The sequence below is a fragment of the Chanodichthys erythropterus genome, chromosome 8 (genome assembly GCF_024489055.1).
Source record: "Chanodichthys erythropterus isolate Z2021 chromosome 8, ASM2448905v1, whole genome shotgun sequence".
Taxonomy (NCBI): domain Eukaryota; kingdom Metazoa; phylum Chordata; class Actinopteri; order Cypriniformes; family Xenocyprididae; genus Chanodichthys; species Chanodichthys erythropterus.
This window is the reverse complement of record NC_090228.1, coordinates 29,950,972-29,978,258: the sequence shown is the minus strand read 5'-3', so window position 1 is coordinate 29,978,258 and position 27,287 is coordinate 29,950,972. Positions and strand designations below refer to the sequence as shown.

At 39.6% G+C, this 27,287-nt stretch overlaps 1 protein-coding gene across 2 annotated transcripts; it reads left to right on the top strand.

Moving 5' to 3' along the window:
* Positions 1–1,369: 1,369 nt before the first annotated feature.
* LOC137024005 (tripartite motif-containing protein 16-like) lies at positions 1,370–26,076 on the top strand. 2 transcript variants are annotated; one of them, XM_067391156.1, is made up of 6 exons: positions 1,370–1,995; positions 4,058–4,153; positions 4,240–4,473; positions 6,948–7,107; positions 7,282–7,329; positions 23,447–26,076. In XM_067391156.1, the coding sequence occupies exons 1-6, from the start codon at positions 1,399–1,401 to the stop codon at positions 23,974–23,976; spliced, it is 1,665 nt and encodes a 554-aa protein (XP_067247257.1). In that variant the 5' UTR covers positions 1,370–1,398; the 3' UTR covers positions 23,977–26,076. The 2 variants fall into 2 exon arrangements, with proteins under 2 accessions (XP_067247257.1, XP_067247258.1); XM_067391157.1 differs by lacking the exons at positions 4,058–4,153; positions 4,240–4,473.
* The last annotated feature ends 1,211 nt before the right edge of the window (positions 26,077–27,287 follow it).

Genomic DNA, 27,287 nt, shown 5'->3' with positions numbered 1-27,287 from the left:
ATGGTAAATTGCAAAGCAGTCAGGGGGGATTTTCTGTAGCCAGAGACCCCCACACAGAGATGAACAAGTGTCTTCAAACACTAGTCCAGCACTGTGTGCATGTGCATTTCAACTGATGTTGATTTGTCATTCCCTAATGAGCTGTTAACCTCTCAGATGGACTCACTGTTTTTACAGGATCCATTTACACTGTAAAAAATAATACCCTATATCTCAAAAAAAAATTGTGGCAACAGATTACAAGCAATATTATTAATTAAAATGTATCATATGAGCTTCTTAAAAGTGAACCATTTAAAATGAGTAACTGCAAATAGCAGTTAAGTAAAATTTAAACAAAAATATTGGGTTCATTGGACAAAACAAAACTATATTAATATATACTACTTAATGAAATTATTTTGACATAACACAAAATTAAGTTAATATTATTAATAATTAAGTGGATTATTTAAATTAATGTATTTTAATTAATTAAATCGGATTTTAAGTATAAATAACAGACAAACGTCAAAGATTAAGAACTCTTTATTTATCAGAAAATTGGCCAATACAAATGCAGACAAGGTACTGATTTTCCAGGTATAGATGACTGGTGTTGTAGTCTGTAATGTAAAAGATCACCCCTTGTTGCAATTTGCAGAATTTACACCGCCATTTCATTACGTTGCACCTAAAAAAACACACAAGTATTTTTAGACGATTTTAATAACAGTTATTATTTTAACACAAATAACTGTTCAAAAAACAAGAAATTAATTTTGTTAAATAAAGTTTATATATTAAATTCCATGAAATCTACAAACCCACAGAATGACTTTTTACAGTGTACTAAAAGGAGGAATATCCATTATATATAATAAATTTTCACAGTTGGAATGCGATGTTTCATTAGAGCATTTAAGAGCAGCATGGCAAGAAGATCTTGGAACAGATATTGCAGACTGGCTTGAGCTCTCTAAAAATCAGTGCATTGTACTTGGAGTTATTACACTCTTGGCACATAGATTGATTTTGCTTAATTGGAAACAAAAAAAATCCACCTCACTGCTCTGTCCTGATTAAAGATGTTATGCACCACCTTCAGCTCGAAAAGATTAGATTTTCTTTAAAAAACAAGACCGATAATTTTTATGCAGTATGGAAACCTTTTATTAATTATTTTAATAAGACAGCAATAATTAAACACTAAACCCACAATTCCCCCTCCCCCTCCTTTTTTTCTTTTTTCTCCTCCTTTCCCTTCTATATCATTACCTGTATTCAAACTTAAATCATTTACATATGGAAGAATATTATTGCATACTGTATCACCAAAGTGAACCAGGAAACAGGAAACAGGAAACTCTTAAGTTCAGAGAAACTGAAACTGAAGTGCAGTTGAGCTGTTGTGTGTTCATGTCTCTGTATTCAAGCAGTGAAATGGCAGAAGGCATAATTTCTCAGGATGAGTTCATGTGTTCAGTGTGTCTGGATCTCCTGCAGGATCCAGTGACCATTCCCTGTGGACACAGTTACTGTAAGAGCTGTATTACAGGCCGCTGGGATCAGGAGGATCAGATGAGAGTCTACAGCTGCCCTCAATGCAGACAGACCTTCAGTCCAAGACCTGCTTTAGCTGAAAACACCATGCTGGCTGGAGTGGTGGAGAAACTGAAGAAGACTAAACGTCCTGCTGACTGTTACGCTGGAGCTGAAGATGTGCAGTGTGACGTCTGTACTGGAAGAAAACACAAAGCTGTCAAGTCCTGTCTGGAGTGTCTGAACTCTTACTGTCTGAATCACTTTGAAGAACATGAGAGTTTCTTTAAAAGAAAGAGACACAATCTGACTGAAGCCACTGGACGACTGCAGGAGATGATCTGCCAAACACACAACAAACTCCTTGAGGTTTTCTGCCGGACCGATCAGAAGTGTATATGCCTGCTTTGTACGATGGATGAACATAAAAGCCACGACACTATATCAACTACAGCACAGAGGACAGAGAAACAGGTATGAACTATAAACTAGACACTGATGAAATAATGTTGATAGTATTTATATTGGCACCCATGTGATCATTCACACTGCAGACGTCAACAGAAGTGAACAGTAGTCGTGAGTGGACTTTCGCTGATGAATGTATTTATGCTCCATATTGAACTTAACAAAAAATATATTGAAAGGCACCATAAACATATTTATCAACATTTGTAAATCAGGCTTTGATTAAGCAACATAAAATTCTAGAAAATTTTCACCAGTTTCTTGACAAAATATATCTGTCTCAGTCCATATGAACTTGGTAATTTATAGCTTCACTTCAGGCTTTGGATTCTGTGTTTTCAAAATCAATTTTTGATGGAAATATGTACAGTTTCACTTTTATGATACTTTCGCTTGCAGTGTGAAACAGGCCTTGTGCTTCAGGAGTTTTAATCTACAGCCACTGGTTATTTATTCCACTTTTACTAGATTCAACTTTTTTAAGCAACTGGACAAGGCATGACCTGGCTAGGCAAACAGGATCAGGCAGGATCAGGTTAAGACAATAGACAGGAGAGCATGTGGCACAAGGAAACAAATATGACAAGCCATGTGCTCACATCAAACATGACAAAAACAAGAGCTCATGGCCAGTGAACATAAGCCATGTGCTCAAACAAAACAAGACACGAACACGTAATGAGAACACTCATAAACCGTGTGTTCACACAAAACACGACAACATGAAAGCATGCAGCCAGTGAAAAACACAAGCTGTGTGTTACGCAGAAAAAACAAATCATAAGGCCGGGTTCACACAGCAAGCGGCAGCAGAGCAGAAGCAGCGCGTATTTTTTTCGGCGTCCATGTTAACAGATGAGAGCGTTCACACCGCACACAGAGGCTGCGCGGCAGCACGTAGCAGGAGCAGAGCAGAAGCAGCAGTGCCGCGATCATTTCGGCGCTGGGTCTATTTTTGCTGCACTGCTAAGGCCGGGTTCACACCGCAAGCGGCAGCAGAGCAGAAGCAGCGCGTATTTTTTCGGCGTCCATGTTAACAGATGAGAGCGTTCACACCGCACACAGAGGCTGCGCGGCAGCACGTAGCAGGAGCAGAGCAGAAGCAGCAGTGCCGCGATCGTTTCGGCGCTGGGTCTATTTTTGCTGCTCTGCTAACGCTCAATTAAAGTGAAAGTACACCTTTGATGGACAAAATAAATATGATTTCACACAAAAAGTGCTCAAAATGCACAGAACAAGCATATCTAGTGTGTTTTAACAAGAATTGAAGTATGTCAGGAGAGAAAATTAATATTAAAAAATATTTATAGAAGATTTACTCATTTAAACCTGTTTTTAATTATTCAGTTTGGGTTAAAGTATGGTATATTATAGAAAACTAAACTAAACTAGCCAGAAAATATGATATATAAACATTATTTTAGTTATTACACAGCCATATAGGCTCTTGCATACCCAAATCAAACCCGAGTTTGCTGGCTTTTTCGCCGAGTTTGCTGTCTTGTAAACATGTTCATGCGTCAGATGATGTAAAACACAAAGCTTACCTCATTCGTGTGCAGCAAAGGATGACACGAGGCTTTTATTTATTTATTTTTTATTTATTTTACGTTTATATGTGAGTGTTGTACACCTTGTATGTTAACAAACTTTCAAGACTATCAAGTTTAACAATGGCCAATTCTAAAAACAAATTTATAGCTGTCTTTGTAAAGAAATGCTCACTTTATATGTAGCTTCGAGCCGCTGCTGTGAAAAACAGAGAGCACGAGAACGAGTGAATGCTGTGCTCTCAACAGAAGACAAACACATGGAGAATGAATCTCCAAAATCCTGGCACAGAACCGAAACCAAACTAGACATGAGTGCCGGAATCCGAACACCATGCTTCAAACATGAATCAAGGCACACAGACAAGAGATCGCACGCTCACACAAAGACAAGATAATACAGAAGCATCAGGGCTCTGTCACAAAACCAAAAATAAACTAGACTGAAGTGACAGGACCCTGACAGATATAGTGACAGAAGTTTGATCTGACATCTCTGTTCTTGGTTTGTGCTGCAGAAGCAGCTGAAGGAGACGCAGAGGTCGTTCCAGCAGAGGATCCAGCAGAGAGAGAAAGATCTTCAGCAGCTGAGAGAGGCTGTGGAGTCTCATAAGGTGAGTCTGGAGAAGAAGAGAAGTTTGAGAAGTCTCAGTCAGGACTCACTGAAGCCACTGTGTGATTGTGATGTGTGTCCTAACAGCGCTCTGCACAGACAGCAGTGGAGGACAGTGAGAGGATCTTCACTGAGCTCATCCGCTCCATTGAGAGAAGCTGCTCTGAGGCCACACAGCGGATCAGAGATCAGGAAAAGACTGCAGTGAGTCGAGCTGAAGGACGACTGGAGCGACTGAAGCAGGAGATCAATGATCTGAGGAGGAGAAATGCTCAGCTGGAGCAGCTTTCACACACACAGGATCACATCCATTTCCTGCAGGTAACAGAGATCTAGAAGAACAGGATCATAGCAGACTTTAGCAAGAGACTCACAGAGAAACATTTCATGAGAGCAGAATGAGCCTTTGACTGAAGTGTTGTCAGGAATTCTGTGTTATGTTATATAATCATAAGGTAGATCCTCATCTAATCATCTTGGTTTAAAATAGACGACACTTATAAATGCATTTCAGCTCTGGAAATCTCTTAGGAAAAATGATCTGAGCTCTTCTGGGATATATATTTAGCTGCCAAACTCCACTAGTGCCACAAACAGATCAAAACTTACAGAACATTTACACTTTTTTTAACCAAATTTTCCCTTCTGGTTTCTTACATCATGGTGAAATCTTGATAGTCCCAATTTTGAGTAATGTTGTCCAAAGTTGACTCCCTGTGCACCTTACTGCTCAGCCTCCTGGCTCTTTTGTCTCCGCTGGTCCCGACCAGCCTCCAAGCTCCTGCATTCCAACCATGGAGGTCATCCAAAGCCCCATCATCCTCGCAAGTTCCATCCAGCTCCTCGGCTCCTCCCCTTCCACTGGCTTCATTCAGCTTTCATCCATGTTTCACCAAGGACTACCTGACCTCTAGCTGCGCCTCAGCCCTCCACCCCTATGGCTCCACAGGGCTCCTGCTTCCCTCCGGTTCCTCCTTTGTCCTTGCTCCCACCGGATCTGCCTCTGTCGTCTGAGGCACAGTTCCAGAGGTGGAGCAGGGGAATCCATAAACAACTAAAAAACTAGTTTTGTTCCTTTTCCTGTGTTTAGTAAATGCATAAACAACCTGCGCAACCTGGAATTATCAGAAATGGATAGGCCTATAGAGAATATGACAGATGATTTTTTTTCTTTTTTCTTTTTTTTCTTTTGTGGGCCGTAGTGAAATAATGAGAATTTTCGTGAATTGAGCAGTTTTTTGTGTTAAACAAGATGTTTTTGAGATAAGCTAATCTAATTAATCTTTTATTATCCTCGCAGCACGTTGGTTATGCGGTGATGTGCTATGAAATTATTGCGGGGCAAAGGACTAAACGGTCTCCACCAGGCACGCCATATGCAAATCCACATGCATGGCCCGTTCACTGTTCAATAGACTACTGCAATGTCCAAGAGTCTCTCCCGTCTCATGGTGTTTCTCATGTTTTCAGTCGGTGCAAGCAAAGCGAGCAAGAAAATTTTCTTTCACACGATGCGATGTTCATCAGCACAGTCAAGAAAAACTTAAAGAGGTTGTCATTGCCAACATTTACTTGACTAGTTTTGACTCTCTGAACAGTGAGTTTTCTTGCTTGTGCCCTGATCAGGTCATTCATGTGAACTTGGATCTCGCTCAGGACGTGCGCTGTCTGTGGCAGTTTGACTCAAGCCCAAAGTATACTTGGTCCTTCTGCGTTTTTTCTGCGTAATTTTCGCCATTGGGGGGGTCCGTGGACGTTTGCAGACCCTGTCCGTGTGCAGCCGTATTTTTGTGACCGCACTACAGCATATAGTGCGCATGTGCCGAACGCGTCTTTCCGCACGTAAATGTATTTATTTATTAAGTAATCTATTAGATAATACATAATGGTAATTGGGTAAAGAGATGAGATCAAATGGAAAATTATATATATATATATATATATATATATATATATATATATATACAGTTTACGGTACTGCTTGAAAGTTTGAGATCCTCTTGCAGAATTTGTGAAAATGTGAATAATTTTAACAAAATAATAGGGATCATACAAAATGCATGTTATCTTTTATTAAGTACTGTCCTGAATAAGATATTTTACATAAAAGATGTTTACATATAGTTCACAAGACAAGAAATTTATTTCTAAAAATGACCAGTTCAAAAGTTCATGTACCCTTGATTCTTAATACTGTGTGTTTGTCCTGATCAGTTAAACTGCCAGCACCTTCTGCATACTTTCCAACAGTGACTGTATGATTTTGAGATCCATCTTTTCACACTGAGGACAACTGAGGGATTCAAACATAACTATTAAAAAAGGTTCAAACACTGATGCTCCAGAAGGAAACACGGTGCATTAAGAGCCGGGGGGTGAAAACTTTTTGAATTTGAAGATCAAGGTCAATTGTTCTTAATTGGTATCTTCTGTTGCTTCCAAAGGGCAGTACTAAATGAAAAAAAGAAAAAGATATTTAAACAAAATAAGAAAAATTTGGACATCTTCATCCTGTTCAAAGTTTTTCACCCCCCGGCTCTTAATGCATCGTGTTTCCTTCTGGAGCATCAGTGTATTGGCAGATGCTTTATCATCCAAATGACTTCCAAGAAAGTTCACATATAATGTAAATGGCAAATGCTAGAATTTGTAGCTCTAATGTCATACAATGAATATGAGAAGTGCTGGATTGAGGAGAGTTACTAAAGATCAACAAGAGCTGCTCAAATCTGACAGTAGTGCAGGTTATTGGCTGAAGTGTGGAGGTGATGAGCTTTGATTTCTGTTTTCTGTAGAGTTTCAAGTCTCTCTCAGCACCTCCTGAATCTACAGACGTAAATGACGATCCCTTCAGTTCTCTCTCCTTTTTTGATGGCGTGAGAGAATCTGTCCTTCAGCTGAGAGACAAACTGGAGGATTTCTGCAAAGAGGACTTCAAGAAGATCTCTGACAGAGGTAAAGTCCTGGAGATTCATCTGCTCTCAGAAATGATCCGCCATCATCTCATGTCATGTAGATCATCATGTTAGAAATGTCTTAGGAACGGATGCAGGGATAATTTTCTCTTGACGTGATAATCACACTTTTGACGTGATAAATCACACTCTTCTTGTCTATTGATTTCCACAGGCACTTTCACCAACATTGTTCCCAGGACCAGGAACTACATCCTACAATGTAAGTCACTAAGAAAACAAGCAGAAATATAGCTGCAAGCAGCAATTCGGGGCCAAGCCCCAGAAGGGGCAGTAGCGCAATACGGAGCAGGAAGAGCAAAAACAGCAGAAATTGAATGTACATGCTAAACATCTGGTTCAGAAGGACAGGTGGAAATGAAATGAAAATTAATAGAAGTTCAGAGAATGAACACGGAATGAACTAAAAACACTTGTATCTCATTCAAGAGGAATAAAGATTAGTACAATGCTTATTTGGATAAAAAAGGTATCAAAATGACTCATTACACACAATTGTATAAAGGCACCCCACACGGGATTCGAACCCACAACCTCCGGGTCCAATGTCCATTTCTCAACTCATTGCGCCACTGTGCAGGTGAATGTTGGCACACCTGCCGAAGTTCATTAGTTCATGTGAAAATGAACTCAAAATGAAGAATTTTTATAAAACTGCACTGAATGTTATATTTAATAACTACTTTAGATCATTCTGCAGCTCATCAGGCTGTAGCGCAATACAGAGCAGGAAGAGGAAAAACAGCAGAAAATGAACAAACATGAAACAGCTGGTTCAGAATTACGGGCGAAAATGAACTCAGAACTTATGTACATAAGCTTAGATGAAAATGAACACAGCATGAAACAAAAAGCATTTATTTCTAATCCAAGAGGCAGTAAAGGAATCAAAACACACTATTTCATAAAACTGCTCCACCTGGGATTCGAACCCACTATCTTGGGGTGCAGAGCTCATCAGGTAACTGGCTTTACACATTGAGCTACTTGAGGATGCACATTCAACAATCTGTGGAAGAGAACTTTTAGTGTAAGAAAGAATTTACAAAAAAGCATTACTTAGCATGCTAACCATATTAGCATGCTAAGCTAACTTAATGCTAATGAAGCTCATGGTTAACTTGATAGCTGAAGAGCCAAATTAAAGAGAATGACAACTGGTTAGCATGCTAAGCAATTAGCATGCTAAGCTAACTAGCATAAGACAACAAACACAAGCAAGGTCACATTCAGAGATGAATATCTTGGGAATGGTAGCGAATATCAAAAATCCATTCAGTCATTTCTGTGCGGCTCGGTCCAAAGATCACCTGAGCTGATTTTGGACAAAATTGGACAAAAATTGTAGGAGGAGTAGTGAAAAAATGGAATACTGTACTTTTCAAAATGGCCACTACTGTACTGGGTGGAGTCTTAATGTAAGATATTGAATGTGATCAGTATGAAGAGAGGAATCAGTTGTATTGACATTCATTTTTCTGGAACAAAGGGTTCAAAAGTTATAACCTTTACAAAAGTGAATATTTGAACTGGTGGTGGCGCTATAGACTTAGTCCTAGATACTCCAAAGTTGGTCAAATTACTTTTAATTACTATCACTACAAGCATGCCAAATTTGATAATTTTCCTTCTTATGGTTCATTGATTACCATACAGGGGGAAGAAGAATAACTACGAATTTGGACATAAAGGAATTGCATGTGATAGCTTCAGATTAGACCAGTTTTAGGCAGAATGCCTAGAACAGACACAAGTTCTGCATCTTTTCCTGCCACAGTACCTCATGCGGTCTGGGCATGTGTCACACTGAGTTTCGAACCCACGATGCAGAGCATTCGGGATCCGTGGCGTAACACATTGAGCTAATCAGCCATGCAAGTTCATCAGTATGCTAAGCAGAGGTTTCAGTGTGAGAAAGAGTTCACAAAAAAAAAAGCTTCATAGCATGTTAACCATATTAGTATGCAAAGTTATTTAATGCCAACTAAGTTTTGGTTAACCTGTTGACTGAAGACCACATTAGAAAGAATAGCAATAGTTTAGCATGCTAAGCAATTACTGTGCTAAGCTAACTAGCATAAGACAACAAACACAAGCAAGGTCACATTCAGAGATGAATATCTCGGAAATGGTAGTGAATATCAAAAATCTGTTCAGTCATTTCTGTGCGGCTCGGTCCAAAGATCATCTGAGCTGATTTTGGACAAAATTGACCAAAATTTGTAGGAGGAGTAAGCGAAAAAACTGTTTTTCATTTACTTCAATATGGCAGACAGGTACATTTAAGGAAAATGGCAAATGATACATTGTCGGAATCGGCATAAGCCAGGGAATAAAATGACATGAAGCATACACATTTTGGAAAGTGTTTTCAAAAGTTATAAGCGTTTTTGAAATAATCATTACATCTGTGGAACAGTAGGTGGCGCTGTGCTGAAACTTCTCAGGTACCTTCACGACCTTCTAAAGGTCATACATACCAATTTTTGTGAAGATATGTCAAATTGTTTAAAAGATATCGCAATTTATGACAAAATTCAAAATGGCGGACACGTGATTCATCCAATATTGACAGAATCGGTATCGTCGGATTCGGCATGATCCAAGGAATCCATAGACACCAAGATCTTGATTTTCTGACAAACTGTTCAAAAGTTATTGGCCAAAATAGCCATTTTTCATATCTCATGACCTGTAGGTGGCGCTGTTCCCAAGTTTGGCATAGACCCTCAGACCATGGCTCTGATGAAGCGTACCAATTTTTGTTTCGATTGCTCAAAGTTTGGCCGAGATACAGCCTCTATACTAATTTCGGGTCGACCTCGTTAACTTCGTGACATCATAACTTTTGAACAAAGATGAATAAAAAAAATCTGTTCAGTCATTTCTGTGCGGCTCAGTCCAAAGATAATCTGATCAAAGATTGGACAAAATTGGACAAATTTTGAAGGAGGAGAAGCGAAAAAAACAAATACTGTACTTTTCAAAATGGCCGCTACTGTAATGGGTGGAGACTTAATGTAAGAAGTTGAATAGCATCAGCATGAAGAGACGAATCAGATGAACTAAATTTAATTTTTCTATGACAAACAGTTCAAATGTTAAAACCGTTAGAATGTTGAAATTTTGAACTGGTGGTGGCGCTATAGAGTTGGTTCTAGAGACTCCAAATTTGGACCAATCATTATTCATGAGCATCTCTACAACTGTGCCAAATTTCATCATTTTCTCATGTTCCGTTGATAGGGCTGCCATAGACTCCCATTCGGGAGGAAGAATAATAATAATAAAAGGGAAAACGTACAATTACAATAGGGGCTACAGCCCCTTCGGGGCTTGGCCCCTAAAAACTCACTGAGTGTGTTCATGTTCTTCCTGTAGAAGGAGAAAGAAAATATGACAGAGTTTTTATAGTTGATCATGTAAATGATTAGCACATGATATCTGGTAAACTGTACTGAGACACTGCTGATATATAGAGTTCAGATACACTGAAAAATTATAACGCTGAGTAAAAATTAAGGGTCCATAATTATGCAGTAGTTAAGCATTAACACAGCCATAGTTAATAATGAACTGAAGATATATTAAGGGCTTATTAGCATTATTTAAAACTTATCAAACATTTGAAGGATAAATAAGCAGAAATAAGCCCATAATTAATGGTAAACTGAATGTACAGTAAATGCCTTCTAGGTGCGTGTACTTTGAAATGGAAAAATGAAGAATCTGCTCATTTATTACATATTTGTGATGGGTGACTGAGGCTGGAATCAAACTCTGGTCTTCTAGTCAACTGAACTGCCTCTTTACCAATTAGCTATGGTAGATGACAAATAACAGATGAACCCAAGGGCAGAAGAATAACATGTAGGCTTAGATGACTGAACAAAAAGTGTTTTACTTAGGAGTCCAAGTACAATAGTACAACTAAAGGGAAGCCGTGCTTCCACAGAAAAAGACAAGAAACAAAAGATGAGTAAAGGCAAATCAAAAACTCAACAGACTTAGCTTTCATGGCAAGGATAACACAGGAATAGTAGGCTCAAGACTGAACACAACTGAAAGAAAAAGGCATGCTTAAATAGGCAAACACAAACAAGATAATGACCCACAGGTGGGAGAAATCAAGTCCTAATGAGTAGCAGTACAATGTGTTCTACTGAAGCTGGGGCCACCAAGTGGCTGGGAGAGTCATTACACGGCATTAGGTGTCAGTGCCAGCTAGTGGTTGGGAGAGTCATTACAAGTCAGCACCAACTAGAGGTTGGGAGAGTCATGACAAGCTGGAGCCTTACAATATTCGACCCATGAACATACATAAACAAATCTTGTGTGTTTTTTTTTTATATTTTTATTTTTGTTTTCATCACACTTTATTCTAATCCACTACATGGAAAAACAATAAAACCAAAATGGATAAACAACTTGAATATTCGATCTCTACATGTGTGGGAATAAAACGCCCCTTTCCGCTGATTGCTCAACAAAAGATCAAGCCGTGCTGTCATGAGTTCTTATTCAGCTCCACGCAATAGTCTCTGATACATTTGTTCGTATTATTACAACTACATTTAATCTCTTTCTCATCAAACAGCCAGACTAATAAATGGCTCGACACAACCCGTACTAGAGCAGAGCCTAGACAGAGCTTTCTTCTGTGTACACATAAATTCGGTGTCGTGAAATACTAATTTATCGTATTAAATATTAATTTACGTGGCATCTTCTCTCACAACTACCCCTAGCCTACCTATTTGGCACACCGCTGTTTTATTTAGGCAAGGCAAGGCAAGGTTATTTATATTGCACATTTCATACACAAAGGTAATTCAAAGTGCTTTACAAATACAAATACAAATAAGAATTTAAATAATGATATAAAATGCATTAAAACAGTTAAGGGACAGCGTGGAAATAATGTACAGTGAAGATCAAGTGATGCTGTCATCAATTCGTTCTCAGTTCCGCGCAACAGAATAATAGTAGTCATCTGCTACAGTTGTGCGGATTCTTAACTCGTCCACTGCAAGGACATTTCATCTTTCTAATCAAACAACCAGACTAATGAATGGCTCGACAATTTTTTCTGCATACACATAAATTTGTGTGTCGTGAAATTATTTTATCATATTAATTAATTTACATTACATCTGCTGTCACAACTACCCCAGCCTACCTATTTGACACACCACCGGTTTTATTTAGTTGACCAACTTTTGAAATCTGTGTGTCAAAACTGTGCGACGCACTGCACACTGCTCAGAGAGAATGTTAGATTACATTGTAGTGAAGTACAGAGCAGCAGTCCTGACTGTTGTTTTGAGCAATACACTGAGTTTATTTCATTAACACTGAGTATTAGCATAGTAATCAGCATTTTGAGTGAATCAATTGATTAAAATGCCTCATTCATTAACACAGTGACTTGCTGCCACCTACTGGTGATATTTCATATTCGTTTCATCTTGTAATTTTATTTCATATTTCTGTATTTAAAGTACCCGTGAACCGGAAGTTGCAAACAAGTTTTCTCCAGTGTTGTGACGTATTTCCAAGTGAAACGGAATATTGAATAGAGGGCAAGGTTTTTCTTTAGCGCTCCTCCTCTCCATCTCTCGCTCATAGCAGACTAACGGTTGGAGGGGAGTGGTTTAAGCGTTTTCAACCCAAGCTGTCAAACTGACGCCATCAGAGAAGGAACGCCATTCCAGACCGGAAGTAACTTTTCAGAATTTTGATTAAAGATTACCGCGACAAACAATTTTCTGTGTATTAACTTGCATGGATTAATTGTTTACTAAAAGACTAGTAATATGCACTAACAAAGTAAATAGGGTCAATTTTGATTTCATGCCGACTTTAAAACATTATGTTTAAAACATAACATTAAAGGAGCCCTAGAACCAGTTTTTACAAGATGTAATATAAGTCTAAGGTGTCCCCTGAATGTGTCTGTGAAGTTTCAGCTCAAAATACCCCATAGATTTTTTTTATTAATTTTTTTAACTGCCTATTTTGGGGCATCATTAAATATGCACAGATTAAGCACGCGGCCCCCGAGCTCTCGACTATAGTACAGTGCATTTACAAAGTTCACACAGCTAATATAACCCTCAAATGGATCTTTACAAAATGTTCGTCATGCATCCTGTATGCATGCATTGGATCATGTGAGTATTGTATTTATTTGGATGTTTACATTTGATTCTGAATGAGTTTGAGGCTATGCTCCGTGGCTAATGGGCTAATGCTACACTGTTGGAGAGATTTATAAAGAATGAAGTTGTGTTTATGAATTATACAGACTGCAAGTGTTTAATAATGAAAATAGCGACGGCTCTTGTCTCAGTGAATACAGTAATAAACGGTAACTTTAACCACATTTAATAGTACATTAGCAACATGCTAACGAAACATTTAGAAAGACAATTTACAAATATCACTAAAAATATCATGATATCTTGGATCATGCCAGTTATTATTGCTCCATCTGCCATTTTTCGCTATTGTTCTTGCTTGCTTACCTAGTCTGTTGATTCAGCTGTGCACAGATCCAGACGTTCTGCCCTTGTCTAATGCCTTTCATAATGTTGGGAACATGAGCTGGTATATGCAAATATTGGGGGCGTACATATTAATGATCCCGACTGTTACATAACAGTCTGTGTTATGTTGAGATTCACCTGTTCTTCTGAGGTCTTCTAAACAAATGAGATTTACATAAGAAGGAGGAAACAATGGTGTTTGAGACTCACTGTATGTCATTTCCATGTACTGAACTCTTGATATTCAACTATGCCAAGGTAAATTAAATTTTCCATTCAATGTCACCTTTAATCTCATTCCATTATGCATTTGCAGTTGGCATCTGACTCCAATTTAAAATCATTATTATATTTAGATTGTGTTTTTAATTAGAAATTAATAATAACTATTGTTTATGTATTCATTTAGATATTTGATTATTCTGGGTATCCCATACTTTTAATTATTCGTTCATTAGGGGCCCGATGTCGCACATAGAACTTATGCCGTCTGGAACGTAGTCTCACGGACACAAACTCGTCAGTTCTGATCCTAGACAGAGGACGCAGGGTGAACTATTTACCTTTTAGTAGGCCACACTCTGCTTGCTCATAACAAAAAGTGTAATTTTTTTATGGTCATGAAAACTGAAACTTGCTAAGGCAGTGATAGTCAGAAATCGGAAGGTCTCAAATGATGTGCCCCATGCTCCAATCATTCATAAGCTTTGTGTATGATCTATCCTGAACACAGATTTGCGGTAACACCAGGATTTTTGGGGCCCTGGAGAAGTTTTGACATGCCCTGACATTTGTGCATTTTTCAGTTGTTTATAAACATATTAATGGAAAAAGTGTCATTACACTGTATTCAGCAGGAACTAGGCTACCATAATATGTGAGGAACATGTATGTACGTGTTTGTATTTTTGAAGGAATAATGTTTATGCGTGGTTATTGAAAAAAAACAAAAAACAAAAAAGTCACTGAAATAAGGCCACAAAATAATGTGAATGTGTTCAGGGGAGACTGAAACTGAATGGGGCACTTAGCACCACAAACACAATATAGACAATACCCTTGAATAGATGACAATAAACATCAGTTAACATTTTAGAGTCCTTTCTAAATAAAGTCTCATGACATGGTCTTGAAAAACATGTAATAAAACTCAGAGTTTTAAACCTATCATCTTCAGATTTGAAATATAACATGGTCAGACATGTGGCTTTAGCTGCAGTGCATTTCTAGATTGCCACAAGGCCAATTTCACTTTTATTTTCATAAATATATTTCATAAAAATACATTTCTAATAACTTTTCAAAATTTCAAAGCTATTTTTAACTATTTTCTTCATTGTGACAATAATTAATTATGAGTTTACCATAAACTGCAAAGTGTCTGCTTTCAAATGAGACCTTACTTATGCTTTTAGTGCAAAGGGTTCATGAACTGTATCTGTTTTAGTTTGGGTATGTCATTTTTTGGGATTTTCCAAAAGCGGGGCTGCTGGCTAACAGGTTAAAAATGATCCTGCCTACTCATTCATATAAAACAATATATTGATTTAAATTTTGTAAGACACTTTTTTGTCAAGAAACAGTTTGCATGGAGGTGTGAATCTTCATGAATAATGCTGTGATTCACACTTGAGAAGACAAAGACCCAAATAATGACCCGCCCTTTCAGTTAGGTAGGCTATGTGAAAAAACCCTCTGTGATCATGCTGATAACAGGAATACGTTAATACAATGTCCACTCTTGACAAAAAACATGATTTTTGTGATCTCATGCATGCACGTATTATTGCACATCATGTAAAGAAAATGTTGTATAGGCCTATTATGTTTTAAATTACAATACCAGTCAAAAGATTGGACGCATTACTATTATAATGTTTTTAAAATAATGCGCCTGAACACACCTCATTTTCAGACCAGCACGCCCTGCTTTCTGAATCAGGCTGAAACTAGCAAAAAACACTTGAGTCGCACCTGGTGCTGCATTGCGCAGAGTGTATGATAGGGCCCAAAGACTTAGAGGGCAGGTGAACGTTTACATGGTATTTATTCCACAAAGTCTAAACAGATAGTAGTGAGCTACAATGAATCATGTTCAGTTGTATGGAAAAGTTATTTCTTTATATTCCAAAATGGCAGACTGCAGGAACAATAGCCCAATATATCTAATCGTAATCCATAGTGTTGAAGTCAAGACCACCTAAACTGAGACCAAGTCGAGACCAAGACAAGATCAAGACTTTGGGGGGTTGAGACCAAGACAAGACCAAGACAAGTCGAGACCGAGTCAAGACCAAGATCAGACTAGCACTCCTCAAATTCATCTGAAAGATCCACATTTACTGCCTGAGAAATGCCTTATTTTTAATCAATAATTACAGTTCAGACAGGACCACTTTGGCAAGTTACTTGAGTTTATTGAACACAATTATCTTTGGCGGTATGGTTCCTTATGGGGATTCTTGCTCCAAAATTAATTGAACATACAAGAGCTTTGACATTAACCCCCCGGAACCATCATAGATAATTAAGACACTTAGTAATGTCTTTAAAAGCGAACATGGTAATCGTGTAGATATGGCAGTGGGATGTCTATACTGTAGCTTGGTAATGAGGATGAGTGTCTCTCAGCAGTGAGGTCCATGCCAGCCAGGACTTGAAAGCCTTAGTGATCTAAAACAAAAGATGACGACAACCAGAAGGTGCACAGTAATATGCTCATGCTTATAATGGGGAGGGAGGGTTGCGAGCAGTTTGAGCATACTTACCGAGCAGCAATGCTACGTATATATGTCCCGTGTCTAATAGGGGAATGATAGTGATTGGAGCGATTTGACAGCTGACCGCGTCAGCTGGTCGCAGCACTATGCCTACGTGGCCTGACTGAACTAACGCTGCGCTCGATTTAGAATATGACGACACTATATTGAGCTGTTAACAACATAATGCATGTTAACACTGCAGAGGTGGAACAGAAGTTGCATCTGAATTGGTACAGATGCATAAATAATGTTGAGATAATTTTTGTTTATTGAACATTTGTAAAAAATCAATATCATGTTTGCAATTGTGCTCATATCTGAGAAAACAGCTCTCTTTCTAGTGATATTGCTTAATTATATTATTTGTTATAATATAAATATCAAGATCTTATACAAGTACTTTTTTGCAATCATATCTTGAATTTTGTGGGCATTTGTATTAATTTTGGTAACATTTTTGACACAATCCCTTGTTGACTTCTGACCCAACACAACAGTAACAAAATAAATTAAATTAGAAATAAGTTAATGATTGCATTTGAAGCAGGAAGTTTTACATCCATAAATTAGTGCTGCTGTCAACTTTGATACATACTTGTGCATCTATTGTGTCTTGTTGGGAATAATCTGAAGCTGTAGAAATAGACGGTCCCTTTCCACACACGCTTAGAAAATCTGGTACAAGTAATGCTGTAGCACAATAAAATGCAGATAGAGATATATTAACTGAGAAAAAATGAACACAAAAAGCACACGATTACTAGGCTAATATAAATTGTCTATTTGTGCTCCTCCAGACATAACAGATATTTTTTTACAAGAATAAGGCAAGGCAATTTTATTTGTATAGCACATTTCATACACAATGGCAATTCAAAGTGCTTTACATAAAGAAGAAGAATAAAAAATAGAACATAAGAAATAGAAATAACAGTAAAACAGATAATTTTGTTATCTGGATGGAAGAGCTAGGAAGTTTCAGGGAGTTTTTTGTTGTTGTTGTTGTTGTCCGTCAGAGTGGATCTAAACAGATCTATCCATCAGAGCGGATCTAACTGGATCTTCCTCACATGTAAGGACCGCTGTCTAGCTCTACCTGTTAAGGCACCTTGAACTGAGTTGAACAAAGTTTCAATCTCCCCTTTTGCCAAGACACCTCAAACTGTGCCACACAGCCCTAATCCCCCTTCCGGAGATATCTTATCTATGCAACGCAGTTCAAATTTCCCCTTTGGAAATTTCCCCCTTTGGAAAGTATCCTGACTGTAATCCAGAGATATCTTAACCATGCACCACAGCTCAAATTTCCCCATGGTTTGTCCAAATTTACCAAATTTTAACCTAATCACAAATGCTTTCTTCCTAATTCTCCCAGCTCTTTCAACCAGACAGCAATATTTAAGATGCATTAAAAGTCAGGAATAGCAAGATGATACATAAAAGATATAAAATACATTAAAAATGAAATAAAAACAGGAAAGGAATTAAAAAAAATAAAAAAAAATAAAAAGACAATACATATAAAATAAAAAATGCAAACTGTTCGGACATAGCACAGTGCTCAATCAGCAAATGCATAGATAAAAAGATGAGATTTTGAGTCTGGATTTGAATGTGGCTACTGCTGGAGCACATCTGATCTCTTCTGGAAGCTGGTTCCAGCTGTGGCTGGCGTAACAGCTAAAAGCAGACTCTCCTTGCTTTGAGTGAACCCTTGGTATTTCTAAATGACTTGATTCTGATGATCTGAGTGATCTGTTAGGTTTATATTCTATGAGCATATCTGCAATGTATTGAGGTCCTAGGCCATTGAGTGATTTATAAACAAGTTGCAGCTGGAAGCCAGTGCAAGGACCTGAGGACTGGTGTGATGTGTTCATATTTTCGGGTTCTGCTCAGAATCCTGGCAGCAGCGTTTTGTACGAGCTGCAGCTGTCTTATGGTCTTTTTGGGAAGGCCAGTGAGGAGTCCATTACAATAATCCACCCTGCTGGTGATGAAAGCATGAACAAGTTTCAAGTCTTGACTGGTGTAACGCAGCTGGACTCAGGCAGGGATCCAAATGCAAAGCTTTTATTAAAAGTGAGCGTGGTCATACAGGCAGGGTCAAGACAGGAACAGCAAGGGACAGGCAGAGTCGTAGTCAGGATACAGGCAAAGATCAGGACAGGCAGATATCACTCACAGGTTGGTATACAAAGCACAGGTCAGGGGTAGGCAGCAGAGGATCGTAAACAGGTAACAGGCAGGAACGGTAACAGCAGGCAGACAGGATATAAACGCTCAGAAATGTCACAGGGTGAATCAAGACTTTGCAAAGTGTGAGTGTGTGTGACTGGCTTATATAGTCCGGGTAATGCATGGCAGCTGGGTGTGGTGATTAGTGTTAGTGATTGATGGAGTGAGTGCAGGTGATTGGCAGGGAGGATTATGGGATATGTAGTCCAGGAACTGACAGGAACTGACGGAGATCATGACATAACGCCCCCCTCCCGGAAGGCGCGTCCTCGCGCTGTAGGTGGAACAACTGGGGAGGGGGGGTGGGTGCCTTGGAGATCTGCTGGCAGGACAGGAGGTACAGAGGTCTCCAGGGCAGGTCCAGGGACTGTAGGTGTCCAGGCGGGTCGGGCACCTCGGCCAGCCACGGTGGGTCAGGTGCCACGGGCAGCCACGGCAGGTCAGGTGTGTCGGCCAGCCACAGTAGGTCAGGTGGCTCGGGCGGCCACGGCAGGTCAGGTGGCTTGGGCGGCCATGCAGGTCAGGTGGCTTGGGCAGCCACGGCAGGTCAGGTGCAGTGGCCGGCCCTGGCGAGACAGAGTCCGTAGATGACCACGGTGGGTCAGAGTCCATAAATGGCCATAGGGAGTTATAGTCCGTGGGCGGCCATAACAGTTCGGGGGCCGTTGACGGCAGTGGCCGGGCAGGGTCCCCACCCATAAGCTCCCCACCCTCAGGTATATGGCCCCCCCCAAAAAAGTTCTTGGGGAATTCAACGGAGGCCGTGGCGGGTTCGTGGGCAAGGAGCTCGGGCGGCGCCGGCAGGGCAAGACGCTTGGTGTGGAGTCTGGAGTGGGCTCGGCGAAGACTGGAGCGGCCATCTTGTCCGTGGACACTGGCGGAACGGCCATCTTGTCCATAGACACTGGCGGTGCGGCCATCTTGTCCATAGACACTGGCGGAGCGGCCATCTTGTCCGTAGACACTGGCGGAGCAGCCATCTTGTCCGTAGACACCGGCAGACTTGAGTGCGTTGCAACCGGTGGACTTGAGTGCATTGCAACCGGCGAACTTGAGTGCGTTGCAACCGGCGAACTTGAGTGCGTTGCAACCGGCGGACTTGAGTGCGTTGCAACCGGCGGACTTGAGTGCGTTGCAACCGGCGGACTTGAGTGCGTTGCAACCGGCGGACTTGAGTGCGTTGCAACCGGCGGACTTGAGTGCGTTGCAACCGGCGGACTTGAGTGCGTTGCAACCGGCGGACTTGAGTGCGTTGCAACCGGCGGACTTGAGTGCGTTGCAACCGGCGGACTTGAGTGCGTTGCAACCGGCGGACTTGAGTGCGTTGCAACCGGCGGACTTGAGTGCGTTGCAACCGGTGGACTTGAGTGCGAGGCGGCTGATGGAGGCTTTGGAATGCCAGCTGCTCGTGCTGAAGTCAACGGTGTATCCTCCACGCTGGACAGCAACCCTCTCCGATCTCGGACAGATCTAGAGACGTGACGTGACTCTGGACGATCAGCGGAGACGTGACGTGGCTCTGGGCGATCACCGGAGAAGTGTCGTTGCTCTAGGAGATCTGTGGAAACGTGACTTGGTTCAGGAATATCAGCGAAGACGCGATGTTGCTCTAGAAGATCAGCTGAGACGTGACTTGGCTCGTGAAGATCAACAGTGACTTGACTTGGCTCTGGAAGATTAGCGCTGACTTGACTTGGTGTTGTTATGATGGTAGCTGCCATCTTGTGAATGTCCTTTGGCGTGGCGGCCATTACGTGATTCAGCGAGGTGTTGTGTTCCTCCGCGACACCCACAGTAAAGCTAGAGCCACTCAGTTGTAACACCAGGTCTATATATTGTTCTAGAGTCCCATCAGGATCATGCAGTGGCATGAGGGAACTGAGCGGCTCAGAAAGTCCCCCGCGAAAGAATATCATGAGACACACTTCATTAAAACAAGTTAACGGTGCCAGTTCAATAAAGTCCATGACATACTCCTCTATGGTTCTTTCTCCTTGACGGAGACACATTAACTGGGCCGATGGGTTCATATTAGAGGTAACAGAAACACTCACAAAAGCTGCTGGATCTGGGTATGGCGAAGTCTTCTGTAACGCAGCTGGACTCAGGCAGGGATCCAAATTCAAAGCTTTTATTAAAAGTGAGCGTGGTCGTACAGGCAGGGTCAAGACAGGAACAAACTGGAACAGCAAGGGACAGGCAGAGTCATAGTCAGGATACAGGCAAATATCAGGACAGGCAGATATCACTCACAGGTCGGTATACAAAGCACAGGTCAGGGGTAGGCAGTAGAGGATCGTAAACAGGTAACAGGCAGGAACGGTAACAGCAGGCAGACAGGATATAAACGCTCAGAAATGTCACAGGGTGAATCAAGACTTCGCAAAGTGTGAGTGTGTGTGACTGGCTTATATAGTCTGGGTAATGCATGGCAGCTGGGTGTGGTGATTAGTGTTAGTGATTGATGGAGTGAGTGCAGGTGATTGGCAGGGAGGATTATGGGATATGTAGTCCAGGAACTGACGGTGATCATGACAACTGGAGACAAAGCATCTAATTCTTGCAGTATTTTTGAGATGATAATATGCTGATTTAGTTATTGTCTTTACATAACTACTGAAACTCAGGTCTGACTCCAAAATCACGCCAAGATTCCTGACTTGATTTTTAGTTGTTTGACCCCTAGAGTGAAGGTACGTGTTCACTTTGAGAACTTCATCTTTGTTTCCAAACGCAATGACTTCAGTTTTGTCTTTGTTTAACTGAAGGAAGTTTAGGCACATCCAGTTTTTAATTTCATCAATGCATTGGCACAGGGAGTCAATGGGGCTGTAGTCGTTAGGTGATAGGGCTAGGTAAATCTGGGTGTCATCTGCATAGCTGTGATGGGCAATTTGGTTCTTTCTCATTATCTGGCTCAGTGGCAGCATATATAGGTTGAACAGGAGGGGTCCAAGTATTGAACCTTGAGGGACTCTGCATGTCATGGATGTCCACTCAGACTTATGGTCACCGATACTCACATAATAACCTCTCCTTTCTAAGTATGACCTGAACCATTTAAGGACCATCCCAGAAAGCCCAACCCAGTTTTCCAGCCTGTCAAAAAGAATGTTGTGATTGACAGTGTCAAACGCAGCACTGAGATCGAGAAGAACCAGCACTGATAATTTACCTGTATCTGTGTTTAGGCGAATATCATTTATTATCTTTATGAGTGCTGTCTCTGTGCTGTGATGCGGTCAGAAACCAGATTGAAAGTTGTCAAAATATCCATTCAAGCTTAGGAATTTGTTCAGCTGATTAAAAACAACTTTTTCAATGATCTTGCCTATGAAAGGAAGATTTGAGATTGGTCTGTAGTTACTCAATATGGTGTTATCCAGATTGCTCTTTTTCAGGAGGGGCTTAACAACTGCAGTTTTCAGGGATTTTGGAAAAGTCCCAGAGAGAAGTGAGGCATTTACCACTTCTAGGAGATCTGCTTCTAAACAGTTAAACACGCTTTTGAAAAAAGATGTGCACATAATATTGTTTCCGCCTCATAATGATACAAAGCCATGTCAGATCGCAGAAGTTATATCAAGATTAGATGCTAGTTTGACAAAAGCATGTAGTTAAATATCTCTTCTGATGGACAACAGGCCCGTAAACATTTCAAAGCTTGAAAAGATGGTAGGGTCGTGTTACTTTCAATTGCACGTTATAAGTGACAAACTCACGGTGCTCACAAAGATGAATCAAGCAGCATTTAATGCAAATTAACAGATTGATGCATTGATGTCAGTGCTATTCTTCAAAAATATGCTGAGATATACTTAGCATATTTACTTAGAACATAGCGATTTCACTGAGCCAATTCGCTATTCCAGTTTATCATGCAGCCTACGATTACGTTGTAATGATCTGGGTGTATGTTGCTTAAACATGTTTGGGGTTTTCCAGAGCCTTGGAAATGATGGAGGCGAATATGCTACACCATTCTCTGCTTTGTGTTTTTCTAAAACGAAATATAATCGTAAACGGTAACTTGTGTAATGTGGATAATTAACAACGCACAATAGGTTACAATGCGAACAAGCATGACAAGTGCTTGCGTTGCACGAGCATTCTGTCTCAAACAAATGTGCGACTGCACTGTACAGGTCAACTTATGATAAATTTGACATTGATGTATGTAAAAAAAGAGTTAAAGAGCAAAAGAGTACCACTCTACACCCAATCGAGATCAAAGTGCATAAAACGATGAAAATACATATCACTGAGATGAAATGGCTAATGTCATGATGATGCCAGAATGGTGATGAAGATTGCAGCCATGTCTTAGATGATAGGCCTGGAGAGTCCTCAGTGAAAATAATTGCTGAAATGAAATTCGAAAACGATCGAAGAAATCCGCAAAGTGAGGACCTGCATGCTACTGAAATTTGAAACGCGAGTTTTTGCTCTCATTGCCATGACAGCTCAGTGACATTTGGATTGATAGGCTAACATAAAACAACACTGTAGCATTTAACATATCCCGTCATTAAAATTATTAGCATTTTAACTTTGTAACAAACAATTGTTTGTAACATACAGAATAAGGAAGTAAGAAGAGACTATAGTCTCAGTACTGGTATGAGTACAGTTATTGCTCATTGAGAGAAGCAACACACATGATGTTTGATGAAGTGAATTTAAAATTCAGAAAAAAATCATTTTTATGGTGTACATTAAAAGATAGGACAGATTCATAATTCCTGATTGTGATGTGTTTTCTCTCCATCAGATTCCCATCAGCTCACTCTGGATCTGAACACAGCACATAAACGCCTCCGTCTGTCTGAGAGGAACAGTCTGATTAAATCAACTCCCAGAGATCAGTCGTATCCTGATCATCAAGACAGATTTGATTATTATCATCAGGTGTTGTGTAGAGAGAGAGTGTGTGATCGACGCTGTTACTGGGAGATTGAGTGGAAGGGGAAAAATGTGTCTATATCAGTGTCATATAAGAGCATTAGCAGGAAGGGAAAGGGTGAAGAGTGTTTGTTTGGACGTAATGATCAGTCCTGGAGTTTGTACTGCTCTCCTGACAGTTACTCATTCAGACAGAATCACAGAAAGACTAAACTCCCTGTAGAGTTTATCAGCAGTAGAATAGGAGTGTATGTGGATCACAGTGCAGGAACTCTGTCCTTCTACAGCGTCTCTGGAGACACAATGAGCCTCATCCACACAGTCCAGACCACATTCACTAAACCACTCTATCCTGGATTTAGGGTTTATAAAGGATCATCAGTGAAACTGTGTAAATGAATCAGAATAGACTGACGAGAGTTTTTAACCATAATACTTTGAGTTGCATGATGAATCAGTGACTGTCACACGCTGGCTTGATAAGATAATCCAGGATAAGAGGCTTGACATATAAAGACGATGAAAACTTTTATTTAATTAATAACTATTGATTTTTACAACGGAATGAATCAATACTGAATTTACTTAAAGGTGCCCTAGAACTTTTTTTTTTTTTTTAAAGGATGTAATATAAGTCTAAGGTGTCCCCTGAATGTGTCTGTGAAGTTTCAGCTCAAAATACCCCATAGATTTTTTTTTATTCTTTTTTTTAACTGCCTATTTTGGGGCATAATTAGAAATGAGCCGATTCAGGGTGTGTGGCCCTTTAAATATGGTGCTCCATGCCCACGGAGCTCGCGCTTGCCTTAAACAACATAAAAAAAAGTTCACACAGCTAATATAACCCTCAAAATGGATCTTTACAAAGTGTTCGTCATGCAGCATGTCTAATCGCGTACAGTGTTTATTTTGATGTTTACATTATTTTGAGTTTGAGGCTATGCTCCGTGGCTAACGGCTAATGCTACACTGTTGGAGAGATTTATAAAGAATGAAGTTGTGTTTATGAATTATACAGACTGCAAGTGTTTAATAATGAAAATAGCGACGGCTCTTGTCTCTGTGAATACAGTAAGAAACGATGGTAACTTTAACCACATTTAACAGTACATTAGCAACATGCTAACGAAACATTTAGAAATGTTTCATTTAGAACATTTAGACTGCTACGTAACAGTCGGTGTTATGTTGAGATTCGCCTGTTCTTCGGAGGTCTTTTAAACAAATGAGATTTATATAAGAAGGAGGAAACAATGGAGTTTGAGACTCACTGTATGTCATTTCCATGTACTGAACGCTTGTTATTCAACTATGCCGAGGTAAATTCAATTTTTGAATCTAGGGCACCTTTAAGCTGGACAATGACACCAAAATTATTTGCCAGTTATCATAAATAAAGGTGACTTGACTTAATAAACATCAGGGATAAACACCAGCAGGAAAAATTAACACAAGACAATGAACATAAGATGATTGTTAGTTCACCCCAAAATTAAAATTCTGTCATTAATTACTCACCCTCATGTCGTTCCAAACCCTTAAGACTTTCACTCTTCTTCAGAATACAAATGAAGATCTTTTTGATGACAGAATGCTGTCAGATTTCCTAACATAAACTGCATTTGTAACTATCACTTTGATGCTTCAAACACTTCATAAAGAGATCGGAAAACTAATCCATATGAATCGAGTGGTTTATTTCAAATTTTCTGAAGAGAATCGATCACTTCTTATGATGAACACATTTAATTTAAGCTTTTACTTGCATGTAAACATTGATCAGCGAACAAAAGCAGAAACTCAACCTAACCTGAATAACACACCAGAACAAACCTCTTCCGGAAGCTCAAGTGTGCTGCGTAACACACGAAAATGAACCTTATTGGTAAGGAGTCCATTAAAAGAGAGACATACAGGTAATTCTGACAGTAACAGTAAGATGTTATAGAGTCTCTTCATTACATTAATACTACAGCTGAACTTCTGTCACTGAAAAAACATGTTCAGGTTCTTCCGGTCGAGCACTAGAGGCGTATTGGTTGAGTAAACGATGAGAGCAATACCAATAAACTCCATAATAAAAGTCAGAGAAGGTTTAAGAATGAGTGAGAGAAACAAGGTGAAGAGCAAGAGAAACCCAGAAGAAAACAGGCAAGGAAACTAACCAAGAAGAGAGAGGAAATATGAGACCGAAGAAGATGGAGACACACTGAGACTCACTGCAAACATTTCTGATGATACCAGCAAATCCAAGACTTTCATGAATCAATCGCACAGTTTGAAGATCAATGCCTGAGTAAATGAAGGATCTGAGTGTGACCGGCCTGCGCCTTCACTCTGCGATGTGGTTTATAGATGAGACCGGACAACATAGATCCCTCAGACCACTTGTTTTTATTCTGAGATAATAAAAATAAAAACAAAATCAAAAGACAATCTGTGGCCTTTTTAGCATCAACCTTCCTTCAGCTGCGTTTACTGCGAACTCGTGTTTATATTACAGTTTCAGATGAACTGCATATGATTTGATCAACAAACTTTACATTTAACACTAACATTTTTCCACACAACAAAACATTTTATATAAATTCAAGACAATAATATGAACAGAAACGTAGATGGAAAACATACCTGAGATAATAAAAATAAAAACAAAATCAAAAGACAATCTGTGGCCTTTTTAGCATCAACCTGCTGGTCAAAACAGACAATTTCAGCCACAGATCTTGGTTAAACACTCAAAACAAATACACCATGTTCCAAAACCATTTTTAACACAAAAATAGATTTTTTCCTGTCATTTAATAGCTAATTTCAAACTTTATAGACAGAGCTTAAGTAGAACTCACCTTCCTTCAGCTGCGTTTACTGCGAACTGATAGGAAAGCGACCGGAACTCAATTTTTAAAGGAGCCATCTACCATTTTTTTAACAATTACTACAAACACAGAAGAAAATGAACTTATAAGCGTAGAAAACAACTCAAATAACAAAAATCAATATAAAAATACTGGGAGAGATTTTGAGTGAAATTAATAAATTGATATAACATCTGTTACATTCAGCTCCCCTAATTTCACCAAAATTCTGCATGTACAGAAAGAGGATGTTTTCTAAAGAATCACAATGCAAAAATTCCAGTTACAGCAATGAAAGCTATCTGTCTTAACAGATACAGAAAATTTGAGGGTGATCAGACCTCAAAACCTCTTAGTAAAAGTATGTTGCCAAGTACATCATACCACACTTAACCTTTGCAACAAATCCTCATTCACATTTTGTATATTACACTTAATGAAAAAAAGATTTCTCAAAAAGATAAAGAAGGAAGAGAAAAAATATATATATATATAGAAAGAAATCTTCCTACACAATCATAAAGATTAGAATAGGCTCAAAAGTGACTGAGACTTTTTCCGAAACCTGTCTGACAACTTAGCCATTTTAAATGGTTTTTGGCCCATGGTTTCAATCAAACGGTTTACTTTTTTTACTACTCTACCAGCTCGTGTTGTAACCATGCCTTGCGCTTGGTCAGGAACTGACACTGACACATCATCACAGACAGGTAAGTCGGGGTCAGTGATACCTAAATTGGTAAAGTCAACTGTTGCCATTACTTTATCACAATCAGAAGTTCCTGCACTCAGTGTTTTATCAGGGAGCAACTGGTTTTGACTGTCTGGAGCAGAATCAACACAGTAAGTGCT

What these genes read in the sequence shown, in the direction of transcription:
- LOC137024005 (XM_067391156.1), top strand. Translation starts at nt 1,399, where the DNA reads ATGTCTCTGTATTCAAGCAGTGAAATGGCAGAAGGCATAATTTCTCAG. An exon ending in CACAGAGGACAGAGAAACAG is followed by an intron (nt 1,996 to 4,057) that starts GTATGAACTATA and finishes TTTGTGCTGCAG; the next exon opens with AAGCAGCTGAAGGAGACGCA. An exon ending in CAAGAAGATCTCTGACAGAG is followed by an intron (nt 7,108 to 7,281) that starts GTAAAGTCCTGG and finishes TGATTTCCACAG; the next exon opens with GCACTTTCACCAACATTGTT.